The 20,606-nt window shown below is 48.7% G+C and overlaps 5 protein-coding genes across 7 annotated transcripts; 3 read left to right on the top strand and 2 right to left on the bottom strand.

Moving 5' to 3' along the window:
• The first annotated feature begins 3,539 nt into the window (after positions 1–3,539).
• ASA1 (anthranilate synthase alpha subunit 1) lies at positions 3,540–7,217 on the top strand. Its single transcript, XM_078580356.1, has 11 exons — positions 3,540–3,959; positions 4,052–4,242; positions 4,320–4,509; positions 5,193–5,344; positions 5,574–5,689; positions 5,786–6,032; positions 6,122–6,178; positions 6,280–6,432; positions 6,506–6,586; positions 6,667–6,753; positions 6,829–7,217. The coding sequence occupies exons 1-11, from the start codon at positions 3,734–3,736 to the stop codon at positions 7,144–7,146; spliced, it is 1,818 nt and encodes a 605-aa protein (XP_078436482.1). The 5' UTR covers positions 3,540–3,733; the 3' UTR covers positions 7,147–7,217.
• A 129-nt stretch (positions 7,218–7,346) lies between these two features.
• On the top strand, positions 7,347–8,142 carry PSRP4 (plastid-specific ribosomal protein 4). The gene is made up of 3 exons (XM_078580362.1): positions 7,347–7,615; positions 7,728–7,792; positions 7,904–8,142. The coding sequence occupies exons 1-3, from the start codon at positions 7,438–7,440 to the stop codon at positions 8,030–8,032; spliced, it is 372 nt and encodes a 123-aa protein (XP_078436488.1). The 5' UTR covers positions 7,347–7,437; the 3' UTR covers positions 8,033–8,142.
• Positions 8,143–8,189: 47 nt separating this feature from the next.
• On the bottom strand, positions 8,190–9,426 carry LOC144707219 (zinc finger CCCH domain-containing protein 25-like). The gene is made up of 4 exons (XM_078580358.1): positions 9,254–9,426; positions 9,012–9,121; positions 8,736–8,923; positions 8,190–8,606 (listed from the first exon to the last, which is right to left on the bottom strand). The coding sequence occupies exons 1-4, from the start codon at positions 9,424–9,426 to the stop codon at positions 8,289–8,291; spliced, it is 789 nt and encodes a 262-aa protein (XP_078436484.1). The 3' UTR covers positions 8,190–8,288.
• A 202-nt stretch (positions 9,427–9,628) lies between these two features.
• LOC144707221 (uncharacterized) lies at positions 9,629–11,338 on the top strand. Of its 3 annotated transcripts, none has more exons than XM_078580359.1 (3): positions 9,630–9,771; positions 9,886–9,927; positions 10,843–11,338. In XM_078580359.1, the coding sequence occupies exons 1-3, from the start codon at positions 9,721–9,723 to the stop codon at positions 11,245–11,247; spliced, it is 498 nt and encodes a 165-aa protein (XP_078436485.1). In that variant the 5' UTR covers positions 9,630–9,720; the 3' UTR covers positions 11,248–11,338. The 3 variants fall into 3 exon arrangements, with proteins under 3 accessions (XP_078436487.1, XP_078436485.1, XP_078436486.1); XM_078580360.1 differs by having other exon boundaries at positions 9,886–9,903; XM_078580361.1 differs by lacking the exon at positions 9,886–9,927 and having other exon boundaries at positions 9,629–9,771.
• A 1,663-nt stretch (positions 11,339–13,001) lies between these two features.
• On the bottom strand, positions 13,002–20,597 carry LOC144706524 (uncharacterized). The gene is made up of 12 exons (XM_078579525.1): positions 19,829–20,597; positions 19,603–19,714; positions 18,171–18,285; positions 16,552–17,580; positions 16,198–16,466; positions 16,013–16,142; positions 15,736–15,890; positions 15,509–15,645; positions 14,557–14,939; positions 14,149–14,433; positions 13,520–13,755; positions 13,002–13,407 (listed from the first exon to the last, which is right to left on the bottom strand). The coding sequence occupies exons 1-12, from the start codon at positions 20,061–20,063 to the stop codon at positions 13,242–13,244; spliced, it is 3,252 nt and encodes a 1,083-aa protein (XP_078435651.1). The 5' UTR covers positions 20,064–20,597; the 3' UTR covers positions 13,002–13,241.
• Between the last annotated feature and the right edge of the window lie 9 nt (positions 20,598–20,606).

Genomic DNA, 20,606 nt, shown 5'->3' on the forward strand with positions numbered 1-20,606 from the left:
GCGCCATCAAGGTCTCAAGATATGTGCATTATGATTATAGGATTCTAGATCTCCATTTTCATACTGTTTCCTATCTATTTCCTCTTCATTCCATCATTTTCCCTCTCTTAACGCTTAGTTTAAAGCTGAAAATGCTTTATTTTTTGTGAAAAATTAGGAAATAAACTATAGTCATAAATAATTTAGATATATATGGATGTGGATGTTATGATTGAGATGGATGTGGACGATGTCGACAAGAAGGTAATCAAATGCAAGCAGTCTCAGCATAGATCCATATATTCCCCCAGGATCAGGCTGATTTGTGACTGCAAGAGGGCCCCTCTTCTCTTTCCCTATGCAATTTCAAAAGCCAAAGAACATCACTTTCAAAGATCATAAAACCATTTTCTCTCTCTTCCTCCTAGGACATGAGCAACTCTAATATGATTTCTATAAAAAGATGCAACCGTATGGGTAGAAAGAGGATAAAATGAGAAAGCTGCCCTCAAATTTTAATCTGAAATTTCTTCTAGATTGTTAGATATTGATATTTTACGTTGAATCATTCTCAGCCATCTAATGTTCTCCCTCCATGATTCATGTCGCGGATTGCCTGTGTGACAAAACATTTTCAAAATATACAAAACTCATAAAAGAATTATACAAAATATTTTTAATTCATAAAAGTTTAAGAAATATACTTTGGATTTAAAAATAACATATTTTTGAAATAATTTCAACTTTTTCTTAAAACAAATTCTGGCTTGGAAAATTATTTTCTTCATGAATATGATGTCATAAAAATCTATAGAAATACCAAAATATATAAAAAACTAAAATATCATCTTGAAATAGACCAACAGAAGCTTGATAACACACATCTTGATGTAACACCACGGGTCGGGATCAAACGACTCGTGTCAAAGCACAAGGGAAGAGTGAGCAGTGTGATGCGAACATAGATAAATGATGCGTAAGTTTTAAAACCAATGAGAGGTAAGACGGAAAACCTATTGACCCGGTATGATAGTCCAGGAAAATGACACGAGGGGGTCGTGGCACGGGCAAGCTCCCAATGACCTAGATGATTGACTCGAAGGCCGACAAGATGGGGACGATCACTGTCCGTGAGTGTCCAGATCATCCCCTAGAGTGATCCAGACCCGACTTCGAGGAATAAAATTTCTAACTCAAACTTTTTATAGCTAACCCTATGACACAAATAAAAACTCTCGATAGCGGAACAATCAAGGACGACACTGAGGGACGTAAAAATACTAAAAAGAGGGGCAGAGAATATGACCTATGGATCGAGCCCCAAACACTCGGGCGAGTTGCGGCCGTCATGGAGCTGACAAGGAAGCCCGGGATGAAGGGATCTCAGGTGCGGACAGTGGAGGCATGACGGGTTGGCCGAATTCAGTGATGCATGTGACGGAGATCACGGCGCGAGCACAACTAGAGGTGCAAGCGGGCCTGTCACCGACAGGCAGGTGTCAAGCGGGATGCGGGATGTGAGGCGATATCAGAACTACCAAAGCGGCACGACCATAGACGGTGGTCAAAACGAACGAATGTGGGCAAGTGGGTGTCCACAGACATGACGTCTACAGGAGTGGTCGAGGCTGCTGATTACGTGGTTGGCCCGTGGGTAGGATGATGGATGTCACACTCAGTGAGGCTTGAATTGCAGATGACAACGAGGTAAGGAGGAGGAGTCGCTGATGACCGGTGCATAAGGAACAGGAGACGCTGGGTGGTGAGAACACAGAGCGAGCACATGCAGGCCGTTGGATGCGCTAGAAGACTATAGAACTCCGCGGCTCGTCTAGTGGTGAATCATAGTTGGAGGGGGAGGGGGAATCTCAGACGACTGGGCGAGTTGAGGATGTGCGGGGAGGCTGCTGAAACACCAGGAGAGGGAAACCACCAGCACGGGGAGGCCATGGTGAGGTGCCAACGGGCTGACTGGTCGTGGCGACATCGGCATATATATGTTAAACATATATATACATATATACACTTTATATTTATCTACAATTAGATTCAAAGCAAAACGGCTAGAAATGATAAATAATATTTTTATAGAAATTCTTTGACGTCTAAAAAAACTAGAAATAATAAATATGATTTTATATTTTTAATTTTTATTTAACTTTTCAATGCTTGAAACATTAATTACCTTTCTAGAAATTGGCAGCCATGGACAGCAGGAATGGGAGTGGAACCCCAAGTGTGGACCCTGAGTAATTTGGCACATTTCTGGATGATCGCAACTGGATCATCCAGAGCAACCTGGACTTGGCATAATTTAGCCCACCTCTGACAAAGGAATCAGATGGGGTCCCACAAAAATAGATTAGTTTTTTAAACGGGATGTGAACGTAATTTCAATGGAGAACAAATAGAATGAAAAAAAGAAGGGGTAAATGAATGATATTTCTATTACATTTTAGGTGTATGAAATACAGATTAAGTTTAATGATATACAGATTTTGGATTACTTTGAGAGAAAGTAGTAAAAAAAGGGAAGCTAGATAGATACATGGCGCAAATGAAGGAAGAGTAGGGGAAATGAATGTGACTTCAGATCTAGGTTCCTAAATTGTTGATGCTTTGTGTCTTGAGCTCCCAATGTCGCTTCTTAAAAATGGATCCTTATATTTCACTAGGTTCATGCAGTTTCTTTACAAGAAAAGGACGAGAAAAGGATGAACACTTGAAAACACTTCTACTAGGTGGAAACGACTAAGATACTAAAGACCCTTGGTCTCCTGGCTAGCCACTGCTAGAGCACATCTGTAATGATGTAGGACAAGAGAGAATATAATATTTATACATAGGCCATGATCCAAATTGTCATTTTAATTTATTTTTTTTGTATTTTCTATCTTTCTCATTATTTCCTCTTTTCTCATTGGTTGAATTTAAATTGCATAGGCACCTTCATTTGAATTTTGTGCTCTTCATTGGGAAGAAAGTTAGAGTAGAGGGATCTTGGATGTGTCCCATACCACTCTAACTGGTCCTTTGACGCCCTAAACCATAAGTGCTCTAATTTGGCCCAGTAGCCCAACTAAATAGCTCTAAAAATCACATGGAGTGCTCGCGGCCATTTATTATCATACAACTTAGTTCATGTAAAATTCTGCTCACAATGGACTTTAAAATATTAATTAGTTTTAACACTACTTGGCATAGAAGTCCAGCAGGGTTGGTTTAAAATTCACACATATGCATAAAGTGATGTCTAAATGCAAAAAGTAGTGTCTAAAGTGATGCATAAACTGATGCCCAAAATATATTAAATGTCTAGTTAAAAACACGATACATCCAATAGTTAGTATGTAATTGTAGGCACAATTATTGCGGATGATAACAGATTGATAAGTTGAGATGACGAGTTGATTATTGTGAATCACGAATTTAATAACCCTAAAATGGTAATTTTGACGTTGAAGTTTATGTGGACTCGTGTCTCTTGACTATTAACTTTTCACTCTCGACTCTTTAGCTCTGACAGTGGGACCTTTTATTCCCGAGATGGCTACACATGACACCCGAGGTAGAGTCAGCCCTGGGGCTTGTGGAGATGTCTTAGGCAGCCGCAGCGGAGCAACGTCACCAACCTACGTCCCCCTGACTGGGCGCTCCTCACCCCCCTGAACCCGCTTCTCCGCCGCGGCCTCCGCCAACTCGTCTGCGAGAGGGAGTGTGAGAGAGAGATAGAGAGATTTTGATAGGTTTCCTCATGGAAACCCTCGCCGCCCCGCTTGCTGCCTCGCAGAGTCTCCGCCGCTCCCCTCTGCGTCTCTCTATCCGAGGGCGGCCGCCGGCGGTGTTCCACTCCGCCGCCTCTAGTCGGCGTTTCGCTCCTCTCGTCCGTCTCTCCTCAGGCCTCCGCTCCAACCCTTGTGGCGCGTCGTCTTCCAGCTCCCGCGCCGCGCTGTCCACTCGAAGCGCAGCGGCTCCCTCAGGTATTGCGATCTTTGCGCTGGGCTTTCTCTGCGATTCTTTGAGGCAATCGAGCGGCGTCGTGGGGAATTCCGAAAGGTGTCGTTTCTTGCAGCGGTGAACGATGAGATGGCGAGATTCGAGGAGGCGGCAAAGAAAGGGAACATGGTTGCCTTGTCCCGGTGCATATTCTGCGATCACCTGACTCCGGTTCTCGCCTACCGGTGCCTCGTCAAGGAAGACGACCGCGACGCGCCCAGCTTTCTCTTCGAGTCTGTCGAACAGGGGTCCGCCGGAACTAATGTGGTGAGAACGGGGCTGCCTTGAGCCAATTCTTCTCATTCCATCTCACCAGAATCTCACCAGAGTCAAATCGTCTCCAGGGAAGGTACAGCGTTGTTGGTGCACAGCCGGCCATGGAGATCGTAGCGAAGGAGAACTGGGTGACTGTGATGGACCATGAGGATGGGCAGAAGAAAGAGGAGTTTGCGGATGACCCAATGGCGGTTCCGAGGAAATTCATGGAGAGGTGGAATCCGCAGTCCGTGGATGATCTTCCCGAGGCCTTTTGCGGTATCGCTACCTTCTCTTCCCGTCTTCCGCTATCTTTTCATCCGTTTCTTCGTGTGTGCCTGATGGTTAATTCCATTATTGCATCTAGCATTTTTCAATGACTCGCCTAATGATTAAACAAAGTTCAGTGATTTTCCTCCATAAATCACGTTATATGGTGGTCCTAACATGACTCCGTTTGAAAATTTTATTTTCTAGTTATTAAACGATGACGTAAATTCAACTAAGTGCTTATTCTCCGGCTATATTTGGTTATCAAATAACTATTCTCTTTTTATTCTTGTTTACTTTTGTTTATTACTCCGTTTTGGCCGATATTTGCCTTCTACCTGGTGTTTTGATTGGGCAACTTTCTTTCGTGCCGGCATCACTGACTAACCCTTCGCTGTTCTTGAAGATTATTTGGGCGCGTTTGCCTTTTTCCTGGTTGGAACCCAATCCTCTGAAACCATTGGGTCTTCTGCTCGAATTCGGTTTTAACAGCCTTGATTTTTTTCTGTCTCCAACTTCATGATTAATGTTCATTAAAGTCGTTCTTACTTTTGCAACGTCTGATACCCATCGCAATGGCCTCATAGCATTTAATCAACACGGACTAAAATTGTCTAAACTTCAAAGGTTGGAAGCAGTTAGGCGATTCAAAGCTTGACACTGCAACCTTATTCTTTTTTTGGTTCTTTCAGGGGGATGGGTTGGATATTTCTCTTACGATACCGTGAGATATGTGGAGAAGAAGAAACTCCCATTCTCAAAGGCTCCCAAGGATGATAGGGGTCTCCCAGACGTCCACCTTGGCCTCTATAACAATGTCATTGTATTCGATCACGTTGAGAAGGTACGCATCCCCCTCTCTGTTTATGTGTTGAAAGTTTTATTATCTGAAGTTGGTCTCGCGGGTTTTCTTCTGAAGCATATATTATTACTAGGGGATTTTTGTTTAACTTATCAGAGTAAAGAAATGGGGTGCAGAGATGAAGCATAACCATGGAGTTGATCATGCATTCACTGCGTACATGATGAGGCATGCCGGTCTTTTACTGGACGTTTTGTTTATTTTGAGCCAGAAAGCTTACGCAATCCATTGGGTGCGTGTGGATCGCTACCCATCCGTTGAACTAGCCTATCACGACGGGAAGAATCAGTTGGGTATGCTGCTCTCCATGATACACAATGATAATCTGTGAGTTAGTTTATTTACTTTTGGGTGCTGCCGTCTTTTATCTTCCATTTACTGATGTTACCCGAGTCCAATTTCTGTTATTTTCTTGACACCTAGACCGAAATTGCCTGCGGGATCGGTGAATTTGCATACTCGGCAGTTTGGGAAGTCTTTGACGAAATCCACCATGACGAGTGAGGCATATAAGAGGGCTGTCACAGAGGCGAAGGAGCACATTTTAGCCGGCGACATCTTCCAGATTGTCCTAAGTCAGCGCTTTGAGCGCAGGACATTCGCTGACCCATTTGAGGTCTACAGAGCATTGAGAATCGTCAATCCAAGCCCTTACATGACGTACCTTCAGGTTCATAAAGATTCATATCTCTCTTTTTTCGCTGTTCTTCTCGACATTGCTATCCGCGCTTGTGGATTTGAATAGTTTATATAATCCAGGCAAGAGGTTGTATCCTCGTGGGGTCGAGCCCCGAGATTCTGACTCGAGTGAAGCAAGTGAGTTGCCATCTGCAGTCCGAGTTCAGTAATCTTGATTCTTTTGACTATGGATAGGACTTTTTATTGATGTATTTGTCACTGTTCTTCGTCTCTGTAAGGGGAAGGTGATAAATCGGCCGCTTGCGGGCACGGCCCAAAGAGGCAAGACCCCGGCGGAGGATGCCCAAGTGGAGCGATGGCTGCTCAAGGACGAGAAGCAGTGTGCGGAACACATCATGCTCGTTGATTTGGGGAGAAATGACGTCGGAAAGGTTAACACCATTGATCGCCCTCCAGAGAGGCGAATTTCGAACATGTTATCATCCACTGAATGCGAACGTGCAGGTCGCCAAGCACGGATCGGTGCGGGTGGAGAAGCTGATGAACGTCGAGAGATACTCTCACGTCATGCACATCAGTTCTACGGTAAGCTCGATACACCTTGCCCGCTACTAAGTTGGGTTTTTTTGGGTAAAGCAACTAACTAGCTGGGGGTCGCTGTGCAGGTGAGCGGAGAGCTGCAGGATGAGCAGACCAGCTGGGACGCGCTCCGCGCCGCCCTGCCGGTGGGCACCGTCAGCGGCGCTCCCAAGGTAAGATTTCTCGCGCTCGCTGCCAAGGAATGCGATGAGAATCGGAATGAATGAGGGGGTGTATTGGAGGAGCAGGTGAAGGCGATGGAGCTGATTGACGAGCTGGAGGTGACGAGGAGGGGCCCGTACAGCGGCGGGTTCGGGGCGGTGTCCTTCTCCGGGGACATGGACATCGCGCTGGCGCTGCGCACCATCGTCTTCCCCACCGGCGCCGGCTACGACACCATCTACTCGTACAGGGGGGCCACTACCCGCCGCGAGTGGGTGGCGCACCTCCAGGCCGGCGCCGGCATCGTCGCCGACAGCGACCCCGACGACGAGCAGCGCGAGTGCGAGAACAAGGCCGCCGCCCTCGCCCGCGCCATCGACCTCGCCGAGTCCGCCTTCCTCTGATTCAACTTATGTTTCGCGAAATCCAAACTCGCCAACTTGGGAATTTTCACCAAATCATTTCCAGAGAAACCGATACGAGACTCCGAATCCACGATCCAACGGTGAGGATTCCTCCACGCGTACCCATCGCTGCGATGTTCGTTATCCTCATCCTCTTCCTCGACTTGTCTCACTTCTTCTTACATCGTGCCCTCTTATCTATCTATCTAGCTAGCTATCTGTCCGCCTATCGGTAAAGCCTCCGTCCTGCTCGCCCGTCGTCTGCTCGAGAGCGCATTCCGCAGCGGCGCCATGGCGATTCTTCCGGCGGCGGTAGTCCCGGTGGCGAGGCCTCCCCTCGCGGGGGGCTCTCCTCCCTGCTGTCGGGTGCTCGGCTTCTCCCAGAGCGGGGCGCTCTCCGGGCTGTCCCTCTCGCTCCCCGCGGCGACGGCTTCTCCGACCCCGGCCTCCTCCTCGTCTCTTCCCCTGGGTGAGGCTTCTGGTCTTCCTTAGTATCCTTTCTTCTTCGCCGATGCATTCGTGCCGAACCCCTTTCTATCCACCGCGCGATTGACGCGTATCCATACTTCCTGCTTGGCCAGTGTACTGCGGGAGAGGAGACCGGAAGACGGCCAAGGGCAAGCGCTTCAGCCACTCCTTTGGCAACGTGAGTAGCTAGCTGCTCCGGCGCTTCCCTGCTCGATTCCTATTTTATGGGTGTGCTGATTTGATATTCATGGCGTCTCACGCATGCATCTGCGGTGAATTGTTTGCGCAGGCGAGGCCGAGGAACAAGAACAAGGGATCAGGGCCGCCCCGCGTCGCCGCGCCGCCGGCCCCACAGAAAAAGGACAAGTTCGACGACGGCGAAATCGTCAAGATCGTGATCGATGAGTCTCTCCGCTAAATCGGCCTTCTCCTAATTTAATCTCCCCGCTCGAATTGCTTCTCCTTCCGAACACCGCCTTCATTTTGCCCCTTCTTGTTTTTCCCTACATCATTTCTTTTGTTTCGATCTATCTTGTGTGGGCTCGTCCAACAAGTTTCTCTCCGTTCGTCAGAAGGGAGGAAACAATCGAAATCCCTGTTGTTCCCTTCCAGCAAAAACCAAGTTTTTCTTACTCTGGAATCTGGATCGGACCCGTGCGGGAAAAGAGGGAGCATCACCTTCGCCGGTCTTTGTCGTCCCCGTACGAACGCCCTTGGCTGCTCTCGGCGTCTCTGGAATGGTGGCGGCGGCGGTCCTTGGCCGACCGGTCTGTCGGCTCTCCGCCGCCGTCCCTCCTCGACGAAGGACGTCCCCATCGACGCTCCTCCTCCTCCTGGGCTGGCGGCGGCGGCGGCGGCGGCGGCGGAGGCGGCGGCGGCGGCGGCGGAGGCGGCGGCGGATCCCTTCGGAAGCTCCTCGGGGGAGCCTCGAACTTGTCCTGGCCCCACCTCGCGCCGGCTTCCCGAGGTCCCCAGCCCGTGTTCGCGCTCCTCTGCAGCCCATCCATGGAAAATGGACGGATGGGGGGGAGGAATTGAGAGATTGAGAGGAGCGCTCCAGACAGATAGACGGACAGAGAAAGATAGAAAGATAGAAAGGAGGAAAGAAAAGAGGGGCTTACTTGCTCGTCGTGTGAGAATTTGCAGGAATCGCCGCGGGTGCACTCCCCCCCCTGGAAAGCACGACACACTCCCCGGGCTTCCCTCTTCCGCTTCGCCTCCTCCTCATCCTCTTCCTCCTTTTTCCTGTACTTGTTGACGTGGTCGACCCGTATGATCCGCCCCAGCACCTTCGCCCCGTTGAGATTATCTGTCAAGATCCAAGGCCCGAGAGGGTCGGCGGCCAAAAACACAATCAAGAAAACAGGGAAGAACGAGGGCGCAAATTTTGGACGGACCTACGGCGAGAACGGTGCTCCTCTGGTCCTCGTACGCCAGGAAGGCGAAACCTTTCGATTTCCCCGTGCCCTTGTCCCGCACCAGATTGACATCCACAACTTCCCCGTACCTGCACGGATATGATAGAACAAGAACAACCGTCGCAGAGCGCGGATATGCCCTAGAGCCAACCACGGAAAAGAGAAACGCGCCGAATCCGAGAACGGCGGTCGAATGGAAGAAGCGGGAGAGCCGAACTTACTGGGCGAAGACGGCGAGAAGATCTCCTTCGGTGAGATCGAAGGGGATTCCGCCGACGAAGACGTAAGCCGAGTCCTTGTACTTGGCATGCCAGGAAGCCTCATCGGACAAACCGAGCGACGCCTCGAGGGAACTGATCTTCTGAATCTGCTTCACCTGCGTGAGGGGATTCATGGCGCTTCAATCTCCGCCGGAACGACGAAGAAGCAAATCGGCGAGAGGGGCGGGTCAGGTCGAGTAGCAGCAACTCGGAAACCAAACAAAGATGTTAAGATATGGGCCAAACTATGAAAACACCCATCTTTGTTAGTCTCTTGTTTAAATAAAACAACCTCTATATTTGCAATTATATGGCCCTCGATTTTTATTCCGTTGCCGCCGCCGCCGCCGCGTCGCGCTCTGGGCAGTGGGCGTCGGTAAAAGTAGATCTTCCGCCGGTGCCGGAAGAGGGAGGGACGGGGAGAGAGAATGGCGGCGGCGAGCGGCGCTTCCCCATCACGTCTTCACCGAGATGAAGAGGTCTGATTCTACATAGTTTGTTTTTTTTTTTCTGGTGCACTCATTAGGAAAACCCTAAACCTTGGTGGTGTAGGAAGATTCATCACTTTCTTCACTTTTTGTGGCTTGTTTCAGCCCGAAACTGCCGCGAAGGTGCCTGAGGGAAGCTCGGATAACGTAGAATCTTCCTAAAAAACTCACAAAATTATTGAAGTTTGCTAGAGTTCTCTAGTCCGAATTATTGAAGTTTGCTGCCACAGGATTGTTACGGATCACAAAATTTAGTAGGCATTCGTTGTATTGTCAGTTTAAGAGAAGGAGATTTCCGATCTGTATATCCAAGGCGATAAACATTGCTGCAAACTTCAATAATTCGGTTCCTGAACTGCGTGAAGGTTTTTTGGATGTCGCAATAGGAAATTTTATCAACCCATGCGCGTCATCTGGACCGGGATCTCGTCTTCTTTCGCGTTCACTGCCAATTCAGGAAATTGGGTATCTCCTGGGACAAAGACATGCGCATGAAACTTGCCCATGGAGTGTTCCGGCGAATTTCATCGTATATTGCTCCTAGTCTAGAGAACTCTTGCATTTTATGATTTAAAATTCTGAAATTTGGTCGATAGATTTTTGGTGCTATGATGTCCTGGAGCCTTAAACTATCTGCATTTGGAGTGAGTTCTATCGGTTTTCTCGTCCTGGATGGTCTTGGCATCTGAGATTTTCTGCGTCTGCAAATTATCTGCCAGGTCTACTAAAAAACTCAGCAAGTGATGTAATGAGGATAGTCGCCAGCCCGAATGGGAAAGTTTTAATCTGCGCAGTTTTTCATCTTAGTCGCCGGTATTAGAGATTCATGCCTCACAGCGGGGGAAGAAATAAGATGAACGGAAACTGCTGGACAATTGTGAACCTTACCTATCTTTCAGTTGGGGAAAGATGGGTTGGCCGATCAATCGTGTCTGTCCCAAGTTTGTTCGAAACATCCCACTTGCTGCCCTTTGAGATCATTTCAATTGTCCACTCCCGGCTTCTTTTTTATTTGATGCTTCTTACTTAATGGAAGGCATAAATATGCATATTGGCTTGCAGATGCGAGGAGAGCACCCAGATGGTGGTGAGATTAACGGCAGCAGTGAGAGGGTGGGGGAGCAGCAGGACAGCCGACGAGCTGATGCAGAAGAAGAGGAAGAGGAAGGTGAATGCGGATTCTGCCTTTTCATGAAGGGTGGGCCATGCCGGGAGGAGTTCATCGCCTGGGAGGACTGCGTGGAGACGGCTGAGAGGAATGAGCAGAACGTCGTTGACGCATGTTTCGAGGTTACATCCCTTCTCAGGAAGTGCATGGAAGCCCACGATGACTATTACGAGCCCATCTTGCGGGCAGAGAAAGCCATGGCCGAGGAGGAGGCTGAGAAAGAACCCATTCTCGAGTCTACCCAACCCGTGGAGTCCACAGCTTCTGCTGGGGTTTCGCCTAGTCCAAACAACCTGTAGGAAGAGGGGCCGGCTCCTCCGTTTCTTTTCAAATAATTCTTGCTGTTCATTCATTTTTCCCTGTTCGTCAAAAAAACAATTTCGAACTTTATATTGACTCAAATTAATTCAAAAACAAAACGATACATATAAAGAAAGTGTGAGACTGTCCGAGACCAGACAATGGGTGATTTGGGATGCCGCTTATCCTGTCATGCCCCATGAGGTTAATGGCCTTACAACTTGTGAAATAGTCTGAAACCCATACTGGATGACTCTTTCCGTTATGTTCTTTAAACTTGATCGAAGATTTCCTACATGTTGGAATAAAACAAATAGAAGAGGGATCAAGAAGAGAATCACAATTCTTGGATCAAAACAGGGAACCTAAAGCTAGACAGTTAACAGAAACCCAATACTCAATAAGTTCATTCTTCAAACACATTTAAACCCTTTATAGATTGTTACGATGAGGGAGTTGCAGCTACAGGCAGCCGCAGCTGCAACGCAAAACCTCTTTTTTGAACTGTAATTTCTTCTCCAAAAAGTTCTCCTTGTGTAGCCTCCCCGTGACGTCCCCTTTTTTTAGAACAAAAGAAAAATATAATAAAAATACTCAAAAATAAAAAGAAAAAAGACTAAATAAATGGGCTCGATCATCCTGTTCGACCTGTTTCCCATCAAAATGCAAGAACTGTAGAACTTGCCCCTAATTTAGTTTTCAAAAGTTCATTTCAGAATTCAAACCATTAAGCTTGTAAATTGAAGATTAAGACTACGTACATTTAAGTAAAATGCATAAATTTTTGTTTTGATGAATGGTCAAAGCGGATTATGCAAGTCAGCCCCCAATCAGTGGGTTTACATCAGATCAGACATTTATGTTCTTATCAATAATTATGCATACGGAGATAAAAGACTTCGTATGGCTAAAACTATGCATATTACACATGCATTCGATAACTATCTTCTAGTGTGGACAAACATGTAATGTTTTTACATCTGGTCAATGGGCCAAATAATTTAGTTAGGCCTCGTGATTTTTATGACGTGTTGAAAATCACATCCTGTGGCATTGTTTAAATATTTATGTTAATCAGACATAATTTGAGAAGTGAATTGTGATCGCCAAGATGGACTTATCTACCTACCTTTGATATCTATGGCTGAATTATAACATTATTTTATAGAGCTTAAATATAAATGAATAAAGTTAAATATTTGTGATATTTTTAAACTGTTAACTTTAGAAGTCTAAAATATAATTTAAGAATTGTTATGACACATTGAATTTATAAGGAAATGAAACTATTGGTTTTACCTTTTATGGTCGTGACAAAGTTGTACCTATGCCAATTCAAATTTGATGCAGTTATTCTTTCTTATTTTTCTACCTCATATTAAATACATTTGGGCATCGGAATTTTGAAACCAACAGACTTTCCCCTTGCACTCTCAGAGGCCATATAGGTTGATCGGGCCTAAAGTTATTGTAATTCATTCTTATTTTGAAAATTCCTAGAAGTCATATAAAATTAGTAAATTATTTTCAAATAAATTAACTATTTATTGTTTTATTTAAATTACTAATAAATCTTTATCTTCCATTTAATTTATTTAATTCCTAAAAAACTAAAAAGAACGGAAAATATAAAAACACCTCCAAAAATATTTGAATTCCAACAAAACCTTATTGTAAGGAAAATCTTTGTCCAACGGACAATTTCCGTCTGGACTGACGTCCAAACCGCCTGGGCGAAAATAATACTCAAGTCTTCAGACAAAATCATCGCCCTTCGTCAACGTCCACCCACTTCAGATACAAAAAGAGATGCACTCACCAGTCACTACAGGCTTAAGGGGTTCCATGTTTTATGGACATCTCGCGGTCTTTCTTATTTGAGAAGTTATGACAAGTGGGCACCCCTCAAACTTACCAGCCTTGCGTAGGGAACAAAAAAACTTCAGAGGAAAAAAAGGAAAAATAGAGGCGAAGACTAGACAAATCTTTGATCTCATGCGACGGGCTCTAACTCCTTTAGGGAGTCTTGAAAGAGAGTGTCGTATCTAAGCCCCTTGACCACATCAAAGAAATGGGCAACCGCATCTTCAGGCGTCCCCACAAGAACGCCATGTCCGAGGTTCAGGATGTGCCCTCTTGGCCCGGCACATCTCACCACCCTGTGAATAACGAGAAAGAAGAATTAAACAATAACCGAAAAGGGAATACGTAAATTACTGCGATATTCTGCTGCAGAGAAGTCCCCAAAAATTGCATGGCCTGCAGACAGACCTGTGGATTTCGTCGGTCACACCAGGAAGAGGGCCAAAGAGATAAGCCGGGTCGACGTTGCCCTGCACGTTCATATCGCTGCCCAGCCTCTTTCTTCCATCCGCCATGTCTACCGTCCAGTCAAGCCCAATAACGTCGACGCCAGTGTCTTTCATGCGCTCAAGAAGACCTCCATTGCCATTTATGTATAATACCAGCGGAGTCTGAGGGCATTTCTTTCTCACTGCGCTCACTATCTGCCGATCTCAACTCAGAAATTAATGAAAGACCACCATGGCGAAGAGTAAATCAAGCTTTTTAAACTTAAATACACAGTACGCCAAAAGCTATTTGAAAAAAAAAAAAAGAATTAGTCGCAACGCTCTCCAAAAACTCCACACTCGAAAAAAAATCGAGGAATGTGCTGATGAAAAAATGCTTTATCACATAACAGCATGGTTGATTCCTTATTTGGGCCAAATGCTGCAGATGATGAGCTACGATTGTAACTCATCAGTCACAAAAGAAGTTGGAATTTTAATATGAAAAAAAGTTAAAAATTTGACGGAGAAGCCTGAAGAGAATCGACACGAGATCAATAAGATTTTCCACTATAATCGAGACTAGGAGAAAAAAAGTTGCCGTTTTACCTCCTTGATATAAGGTTTCGACCAACGGTCCCACACATCTGGCGGCAACTGCCCACCCCAAGAGTCAAAGATTTGAATGCAATGGGCGCCGGCTTCCACTTGGTACACAATGTACTCAGCTATTGCCTCTGTTAAGTGTGACAGCAGGGCACGTAACACGTGCGGCGCCGTGTGGATCATGCTCTTTATGTTGGTATATGTACGAGTCGTTCCACCTTCTACGATATACGTTGCGATTGTCCATGGCGCCCCTACAAAACCCAGGACTGCAGCCTGCTCTCCCACCTGAGGGATAATAAAAATCAGTATAATAAAACTACGCGCCGGATTAAAAAAAGTTGAAGCAGAGTTGATTCCCAGTATAACACAAGAACGAGCAGATATCTGACGCATGACTGACTTTTATACCTCTCGGCGCAGAATCTTCAGAGACTCCCCCACAAAGTCGAGCTTCTCAAAGTCAATAGGATGCAATTTTTTTAAACCCTCCTCTGATCGAATTGGGTTCTGAATTACCGGACCCTTCACTTCTTCTATGTCAAAAGGAACACCAAATGCAGGTAGAGGGGTGAGAATGTCAGAGAAAATGATAACACCATCAGGCCGGAAAGCTTTCCAAGGCTGCAAAGAAATTTCCACGATGAGCTCAGTCGTCTCTGATCTCTCCCTGAACGATGGGTGCTTCTCGGCCAATTTTCTATAAACAGCCATGTACCTTCCTGCTTGCCGCATCATCCATGCTGGAGGACGCTCAATAATTTCTCCTCTGGCAGCTTTAACCAATAGCGGATCTGAAGTGAAATGAAACTGAGCTCAAAACTTGCTGCGGCTAGGTACAGATTGGAGTCCAAAAATCACATTAAGCGAGGACAATCTATGAACCCGAAACGCGTTCGTGAAAACTCGAAATAAACTGCGCGGAAAAGGGCGAAAGAAAAATGCGACGGCGGAAAAAAAGAGTGAAATTCCAAGTAAGAAAGGGTCCTAAGCAAAGTATTTTTATTTTATGGACGAGGCATTTGTTTTCCGGTCTCTTGGAGAGCATCGTGTGCGCCTATCTAGTGCGCTAGCTATTGACAAACAGAGATACCAAGACAACTCTTCACATTAGCATCTATTGACCATAAAAAACAGGCATGAATCACAAGAGAAAGAAGTAGAAAAAATTGATGGCGTAGTTTCTCTATAATAGTCTGTCGGTCTTTCTGTAAACGGAACGACAAAAATGGGGAATTCGATGTCTGGGTCAGGTGACGAACTGCGGGAAGAAGTGGACAGGAGCATATAGAAGTGAGGGAGATGTGTAGGAAGGCAGACGCATGGATATGGAAACTACAGTGAGCGCGGCGAAAGATCGTACCAGGAGAGAAGGACGCCCGGAGAGAAGACCCCCGGCGCTTCTTCTCGCCGACTGCGACAGTGGCGACTTTTGCATGGACGAAGAAGGAACCAAGGCCGGAGAGGAAGCCGGAAGAGCTCGCCTCGAGCAGGGAGGAGCTGCATCAGGGAGGAGAAAAAGGATATGAGATAATCCCCCCGTGTCCGCAGAACTCCAAGAAAAAGGTCTAATCTAAGCATTCGACAGACGTTCTTCCCCCGGAGGACGCGCTGAGCAGCACCATGGCTACCACGGCTGCGAGGCGGAGGACACTGAGGCGACGCGCGGAGCGGGAAGAAGAGCCGCGACCTCGACGAACCAGACCAGGAAGAATGAAGCTTGGCAGTGGGTGGGTCGGTGTTATCTATCCCCTTCTCCCGCAGTTCCCCACCCCAAAGAGGCAAAGAGGCAAAGACGAGTCGGGGGAAGACCCGATTGGTCCACGTCAGTGGCATCGCATCCGCAGTCGATCCCCCTTAGAGGAACCGGGCCGGGAGAAGCCCGCCAGCGACGGGTGGACCATGGACGGGAAAGGGTGGAAAAGGCCCAAGTTCGAATGTCGGGGAAAGGAATCCATTTCGACGGGTTCACACAGTTCGCGCCAAGGCGACGGGTTCTCCAAAAGCGCCAAAAAGAAGACAAGGGGAAGAGAGAAGGACGACGGCGGTCACGTCGACGGCGGCGCCGCCGGCAGCGGGAAGGACGAGGCGGTGGAGCGGGTCTCCCTGGCGTCGTCCTCGGCCTCGCTGGCGTAGAGACAGCGCGGGTTGCCGAGGCTGAGCTCGGAGCTGCTGGCGTTGCTGCTGGTGGCCAGGGGGGAGTCGGCCACGCCCGCCACCCCGCGGCTCCGCCCCGGCCCGGACCGCACGCTGTACATGGACGACGCCGGCACGGTCGCCATCAGAGGCCGCAGGCTGCTGGGGATGCTCCGCCGGATGTCCTGCACCACCACAACACACACCCGCGTCAACATCCGCCAGAATCGTCGCGCCGAAGAGTTTTTTGTTTTTTTTTCCTTGGTTTACCATGTGGCGCATGGCCATGTCCAGCGACTTGTTGGAGAGGGTCCGCCCGAAGCCCGAGCTCTCAGCCGGCGACGACGACGCGGGCTTGCCGCCCCTGGAGGAGGACGATGACGACGACGGGGAGCCCCGGTCGTCGCGCTTGGGCGGCGCCAGCCGCCTCAGGTTCACCACCCGCTCCACCATCTTCGTCCCCACCACCACCGGGCTGATCCTGTCCTCCCCCGCACCGGCGCCCGGTCGGCTTCTCGCCGCCACGGCGCCGCCGGCCGCCGCAACAGGCCTGCCGCGGGATGGAGAGCAAGACTGACGCCGGCCCCTCGGCGCGCCGCCGCTGCCGACGGCAGAGACGGAGCTCGCCGCCTCCACGGACGCCGACCGCGCGCCACTGGGCCTGCCCCGCGCAGCAGAGCTCGGTCTCTCGGGCAGCGCCATCCTCAGGTTGGGCGGCGTGTCCATGGAGAAACCCGGCATCTCCGACGCCTTCCACGGCCTCGACCGCACCGTGGGGGATGCCCCCCGCGGCGAAGGCGCCGCCGTCTTCTTCGCAGCCGCCGCCATTGCCGCAGCAGCTGAGGAGGAAGAGCGTGTGGGCGTGGCAGATGGCATCGAGGAAGAGCGCGTGGGCGTGGCCGATGGCGTCGAGGCAGAGCGTGTGGGCGGCGTGGCGGACGCCGCTGGGGGCCCCCGGGTGGGGGTGAAGGACCTCGACGGCGGAGCCGGCCGGCTCGTCGGCGCGGAAGACACCACCGAGGATGAGGAGGAGCGGGAGGCGGTGGGCGTGGAGGATCTCCGGGGGGCGGGCGCGCTGGCGGCGATGCTCGGCCGGGACGTGGGGGTGGAGGCTCGGGCGGGTCTTGAGCCGGGCGGCTGGGGGAGGCGGCCCGTAGGCGTTGCCGGCCTGGGCGTGCCGGCTCCAAGCCCCCCAGACGAGGAAGGCCGGCGAATCCCCAAGCCCGTAGCCGCAGAACTCATGGGCTGCCTTGAAACGACGCTTGCCCGCGCCGGCGGCGGATGGAGCGGATCGGCCAGCTGCAAACATCGCACGAGCGCCATCAGAACAGCCCACTCGAACTAAAATAAAAAAGAGAGTGCATTCATCGAGCAAAAAGAGAGTCCGGCGACGAGTCAGAATGGCTTTGGAGCCAAAATGTGGTCAAGTAACCCCGTACGTTGACTTTCTCCACAACTACGTTTCTCAAGAAGAAAGAAGGAATCAATGTCATTAGAACAGGAACGAGATTGTTCGTCAACGATAAAGGACACTATTCCTCGGAGAAAGGCAGATGATTCTACCAAAAAATAAGAAATGCCATGATAAAAATAGTAAAACACTGTTCAAAATTGAACCCATTTCAGCAGATTAAACAGACGCTGCAGTTCAAAAATATTATGCTGATGCTGCCTATTTTCCTCGATTTCAGTTCAAATTTAAGCGCTCAAACATTGGTACAAAAAGGTGGGAGTGGCAGCTGAACGCACCCAAAAATTATATGAGCAGCAGAACCCATGGCATGAAAGTAGAAGTTAAAGCTACGTTATCAACCGCTAACATTCTCCCCCATTAATGAAACGCAAATGAGCGGCGCGTGACAAGAAGTAAAGCCGATGGTGGAACTCACCCTAGACTTGAGCGCCGTAGGCCGAGTTTTGGGAGTCCCCACATGATCAACAGGTGATCTCTGCACCTCTTTCTCCAGGGATGGGAAAAGAGGAGTTCCAGGCGGCGTCAGGAGCCTGAATTAGTCGAAGGTCAAAAAAGAAATAAGCACCCCAGACAAGAGGGGGAAAAGACGGGTTGACTGAGCAGTATGAGATGAGATAAATCGCGTGAGATCATTAGTAGCTGGGATGGGAACAATGATTAAAGATGCCTTCAGCACATAAACAAGCTATCTCAAAATGGCAGATGGGTACATGAGGCGAAATCACGCGAAATGTAAGACTAATTTTTATCCAATAGAGTAATCAAATGTTATTGTGCGCATCGTTATAAACCCAACCAGGGTTAGCAAGAATTATGAGAAAAAACATGAGATTTTCTAAGCAAGAGTGGAGAGAATAATCAGACTACGCTGCAGATTCCATCACTTTCTAACGTATCTTCACTTGTAAAGACGCCTGATCAGGAAAAAAGGATTCCTCTACATTGTCAGAAAACCCAATGATACAAGTTCCGACATAGAAAAGCGATGCACAGCAGGGAGCAATAAATCAGATATCAACTTCGCCAAGTGTTTACACTCACCCCGTTTCCAAAACTGCACTGAAACACGAAGTATTACTAAACGGTCAACCGGAAACTACGTGGCCTACCCCGAATATCCAAACGCCATGATTATCCGAAATGAGGGCGCTAACCGAAAGCCAGAGACATCACACATTGAGCTCTTCCTTGGAATTATCATCGTAATATCCCCGAATATTGATAAAGACTAGTGAACGCGCACTAGGAAACGTACATCGGGCCAGAAACTAACGTCTTCCCCACCTTTTTTTTGAAATAGAAAACTAATGTCTTCTCAATTATAAAGTTGAACCTGAGAACTAAACCCGTTCCCCCCTAAGCCGACCAAAACAGCCCTGAATCACACCTAAATCAATCGAGTTCATATCCCACGAAAATTCGATTATTAAAAGTTCTATGCAGTTAATATCTCTTAGGAAGAATTAAACGCAACCTCCGCCATTCAGCATTAAAAAAAAAGAGTCATTCAAGATTCAGATTGCTATTTCTCCCTACAACCTCCGTCTGACATCCTCTTCCAATTAGACCTCGTTATATCTTCTTTGAGCATCATGGTGGTTTAAAGAGGGAAAAGATCCGGAATGCCACGCCAAGGTTTATCAAATAAGATATTGCTTCTCCCTAAGCTCGGTTGCGTTTTGGGTTAGTCAAATCTTCCACAATAAAGCGTCATCTAATTAGTAAAGTTAACAAAACAGAAACAGAAAATGAAAGCGGGCGTTGAGCGATACCAAACAAAGGAATTTAAACCCCCTGAATTCCTGACAATGAACAGCAAAGATTAAACCAAAGAAATCCCCTTATACCAGTCATAGTCGTTCTTGTTGCTGTCAGAATTCAGAAAATCATCCGCCACAGTTCGTCGAGTATGAGCAGAGGACGCGATCTTGAACATCGGGGAACTCCCAAGCTTAGATTCTGCCACGAAAAAGAGGAGGGTCATTGTCCCAGACCTCGGCAATATCATCGACCAACGACAGGGACGCGTGATCCGGTTGCTGGGTGACGGGATGGCGCACGGGCAATGCGTACCTGGCAAATGATCGAGCTCATCAGAAGTGGTGTTGTTGAAGAGGAGACAGTTCTGGCGCTCCTTCTCGCGCTTCCGCATCTCAAGAAAGAGCGCGAGCTCCTCGTCCTTCTCCTTGATAACGGCCCCCAGCGTCCGCCCTCTGGGCAGCTGCGGCTGCTGATGCTTCTGCCTCTGCGGCAAGGAAGGCGACTCCGGAGCACCCCTCTCCGGCCCATTAAAGCTCCGGTTGAGCATCTTCTCTTCGGGAAACGGCTTTCCCCCTAGGGCAAACGGGTAAAGACTTACTTAAGGACCAGAACCCGAGCTGCCCGACGCGCGCAACCACGCAACAGTGCCAAAAGAGGAGAGGGAGCTAGGGCAAATGCGGGAACGAGGCTTAGCTCGGGCGGTGGAGGAAAAAAGGGAGAATGCCGCAATAGGGGAGGAAGATTTCTATTCTGGCGAGGATCCCTTCCCTCCCGGCCCCCAGCCTCCCTCCCCAGAGCGAACGGCAATGGAGTTCCGGAGCTCAGCGCGCGCAGGCCAGGCCCGACGAGGGGGTCGGCCTCTGCGTTGCTCCCGCTGGCCGCGAGTGAGGAGAAAGCGACAGCACGCAGACGGGCCGATCCGGATCCGGCGCGGACGGGAGGGAAGGGATAGCTCGCACGAGGGAGGCAATGGCGGCGGGGCCGGGAAAGGAAGAGACAAAGCGAGACGCGAGAGAGAACGGGGACGCGCGGGTGGTCTCGACCTCGGATGCTGACCGGGAAAAAAGGGGGTGGTATGAACGCGGCGGAG

This window comes from Wolffia australiana, chromosome 8 (assembly GCF_029677425.1).
Source record: "Wolffia australiana isolate 7733 chromosome 8, ASM2967742v1".
NCBI lineage: Eukaryota > Viridiplantae > Streptophyta > Magnoliopsida > Alismatales > Araceae > Wolffia > Wolffia australiana.

Bases quoted from the DNA above. Each gene is read 5' to 3' on its own strand.
- LOC144706524 (XM_078579525.1), bottom strand. From the start codon at position 20,063: ATGCTCAACCGGAGCTTTAATGGGCCGGAGAGGGGTGCTCCGGAGTCG. The intron at 16,143-16,197 runs GTGACCGCCGTC...GCGCTTTTGGAG, and splicing joins CCGGCGGCGCCGCCGTCGAC to AACCCGTCGCCTTGGCGCGA. The intron at 15,891-16,012 runs GTTCCTCTAAGG...AGAAGGGGATAG, and splicing joins GGCGGGCTTCTCCCGGCCCG to ATAACACCGACCCACCCACT.
- ASA1 (XM_078580356.1), top strand. From the start codon at position 3,734: ATGGAAACCCTCGCCGCCCCGCTTGCTGCCTCGCAGAGTCTCCGCCGC. The intron at 5,345-5,573 runs GTACGCATCCCC...ATTTTGAGCCAG, and splicing joins TATTCGATCACGTTGAGAAG to AAAGCTTACGCAATCCATTG. The intron at 5,690-5,785 runs GTGAGTTAGTTT...CTTGACACCTAG, and splicing joins ATGATACACAATGATAATCT to ACCGAAATTGCCTGCGGGAT.
- PSRP4 (XM_078580362.1), top strand. From the start codon at position 7,438: ATGGCGATTCTTCCGGCGGCGGTAGTCCCGGTGGCGAGGCCTCCCCTC. The intron at 7,616-7,727 runs GTGAGGCTTCTG...CTGCTTGGCCAG, and splicing joins CTCCTCGTCTCTTCCCCTGG to TGTACTGCGGGAGAGGAGAC. The intron at 7,793-7,903 runs GTGAGTAGCTAG...TTGTTTGCGCAG, and splicing joins TCAGCCACTCCTTTGGCAAC to GCGAGGCCGAGGAACAAGAA.
- LOC144707219 (XM_078580358.1), bottom strand. From the start codon at position 9,426: ATGAATCCCCTCACGCAGGTGAAGCAGATTCAGAAGATCAGTTCCCTC. The intron at 9,122-9,253 runs GTAAGTTCGGCT...ATATCCGTGCAG, and splicing joins CTTCTCGCCGTCTTCGCCCA to GTACGGGGAAGTTGTGGATG. The intron at 8,607-8,735 runs GTAAGCCCCTCT...GATGGGCTGCAG, and splicing joins AATTCTCACACGACGAGCAA to AGGAGCGCGAACACGGGCTG.
- LOC144707221 (XM_078580359.1), top strand. From the start codon at position 9,721: ATGGCGGCGGCGAGCGGCGCTTCCCCATCACGTCTTCACCGAGATGAA. The intron at 9,772-9,885 runs GTCTGATTCTAC...GGCTTGTTTCAG, and splicing joins GTCTTCACCGAGATGAAGAG to CCCGAAACTGCCGCGAAGGT. The intron at 9,928-10,842 runs GTAGAATCTTCC...ATTGGCTTGCAG, and splicing joins CTGAGGGAAGCTCGGATAAC to ATGCGAGGAGAGCACCCAGA.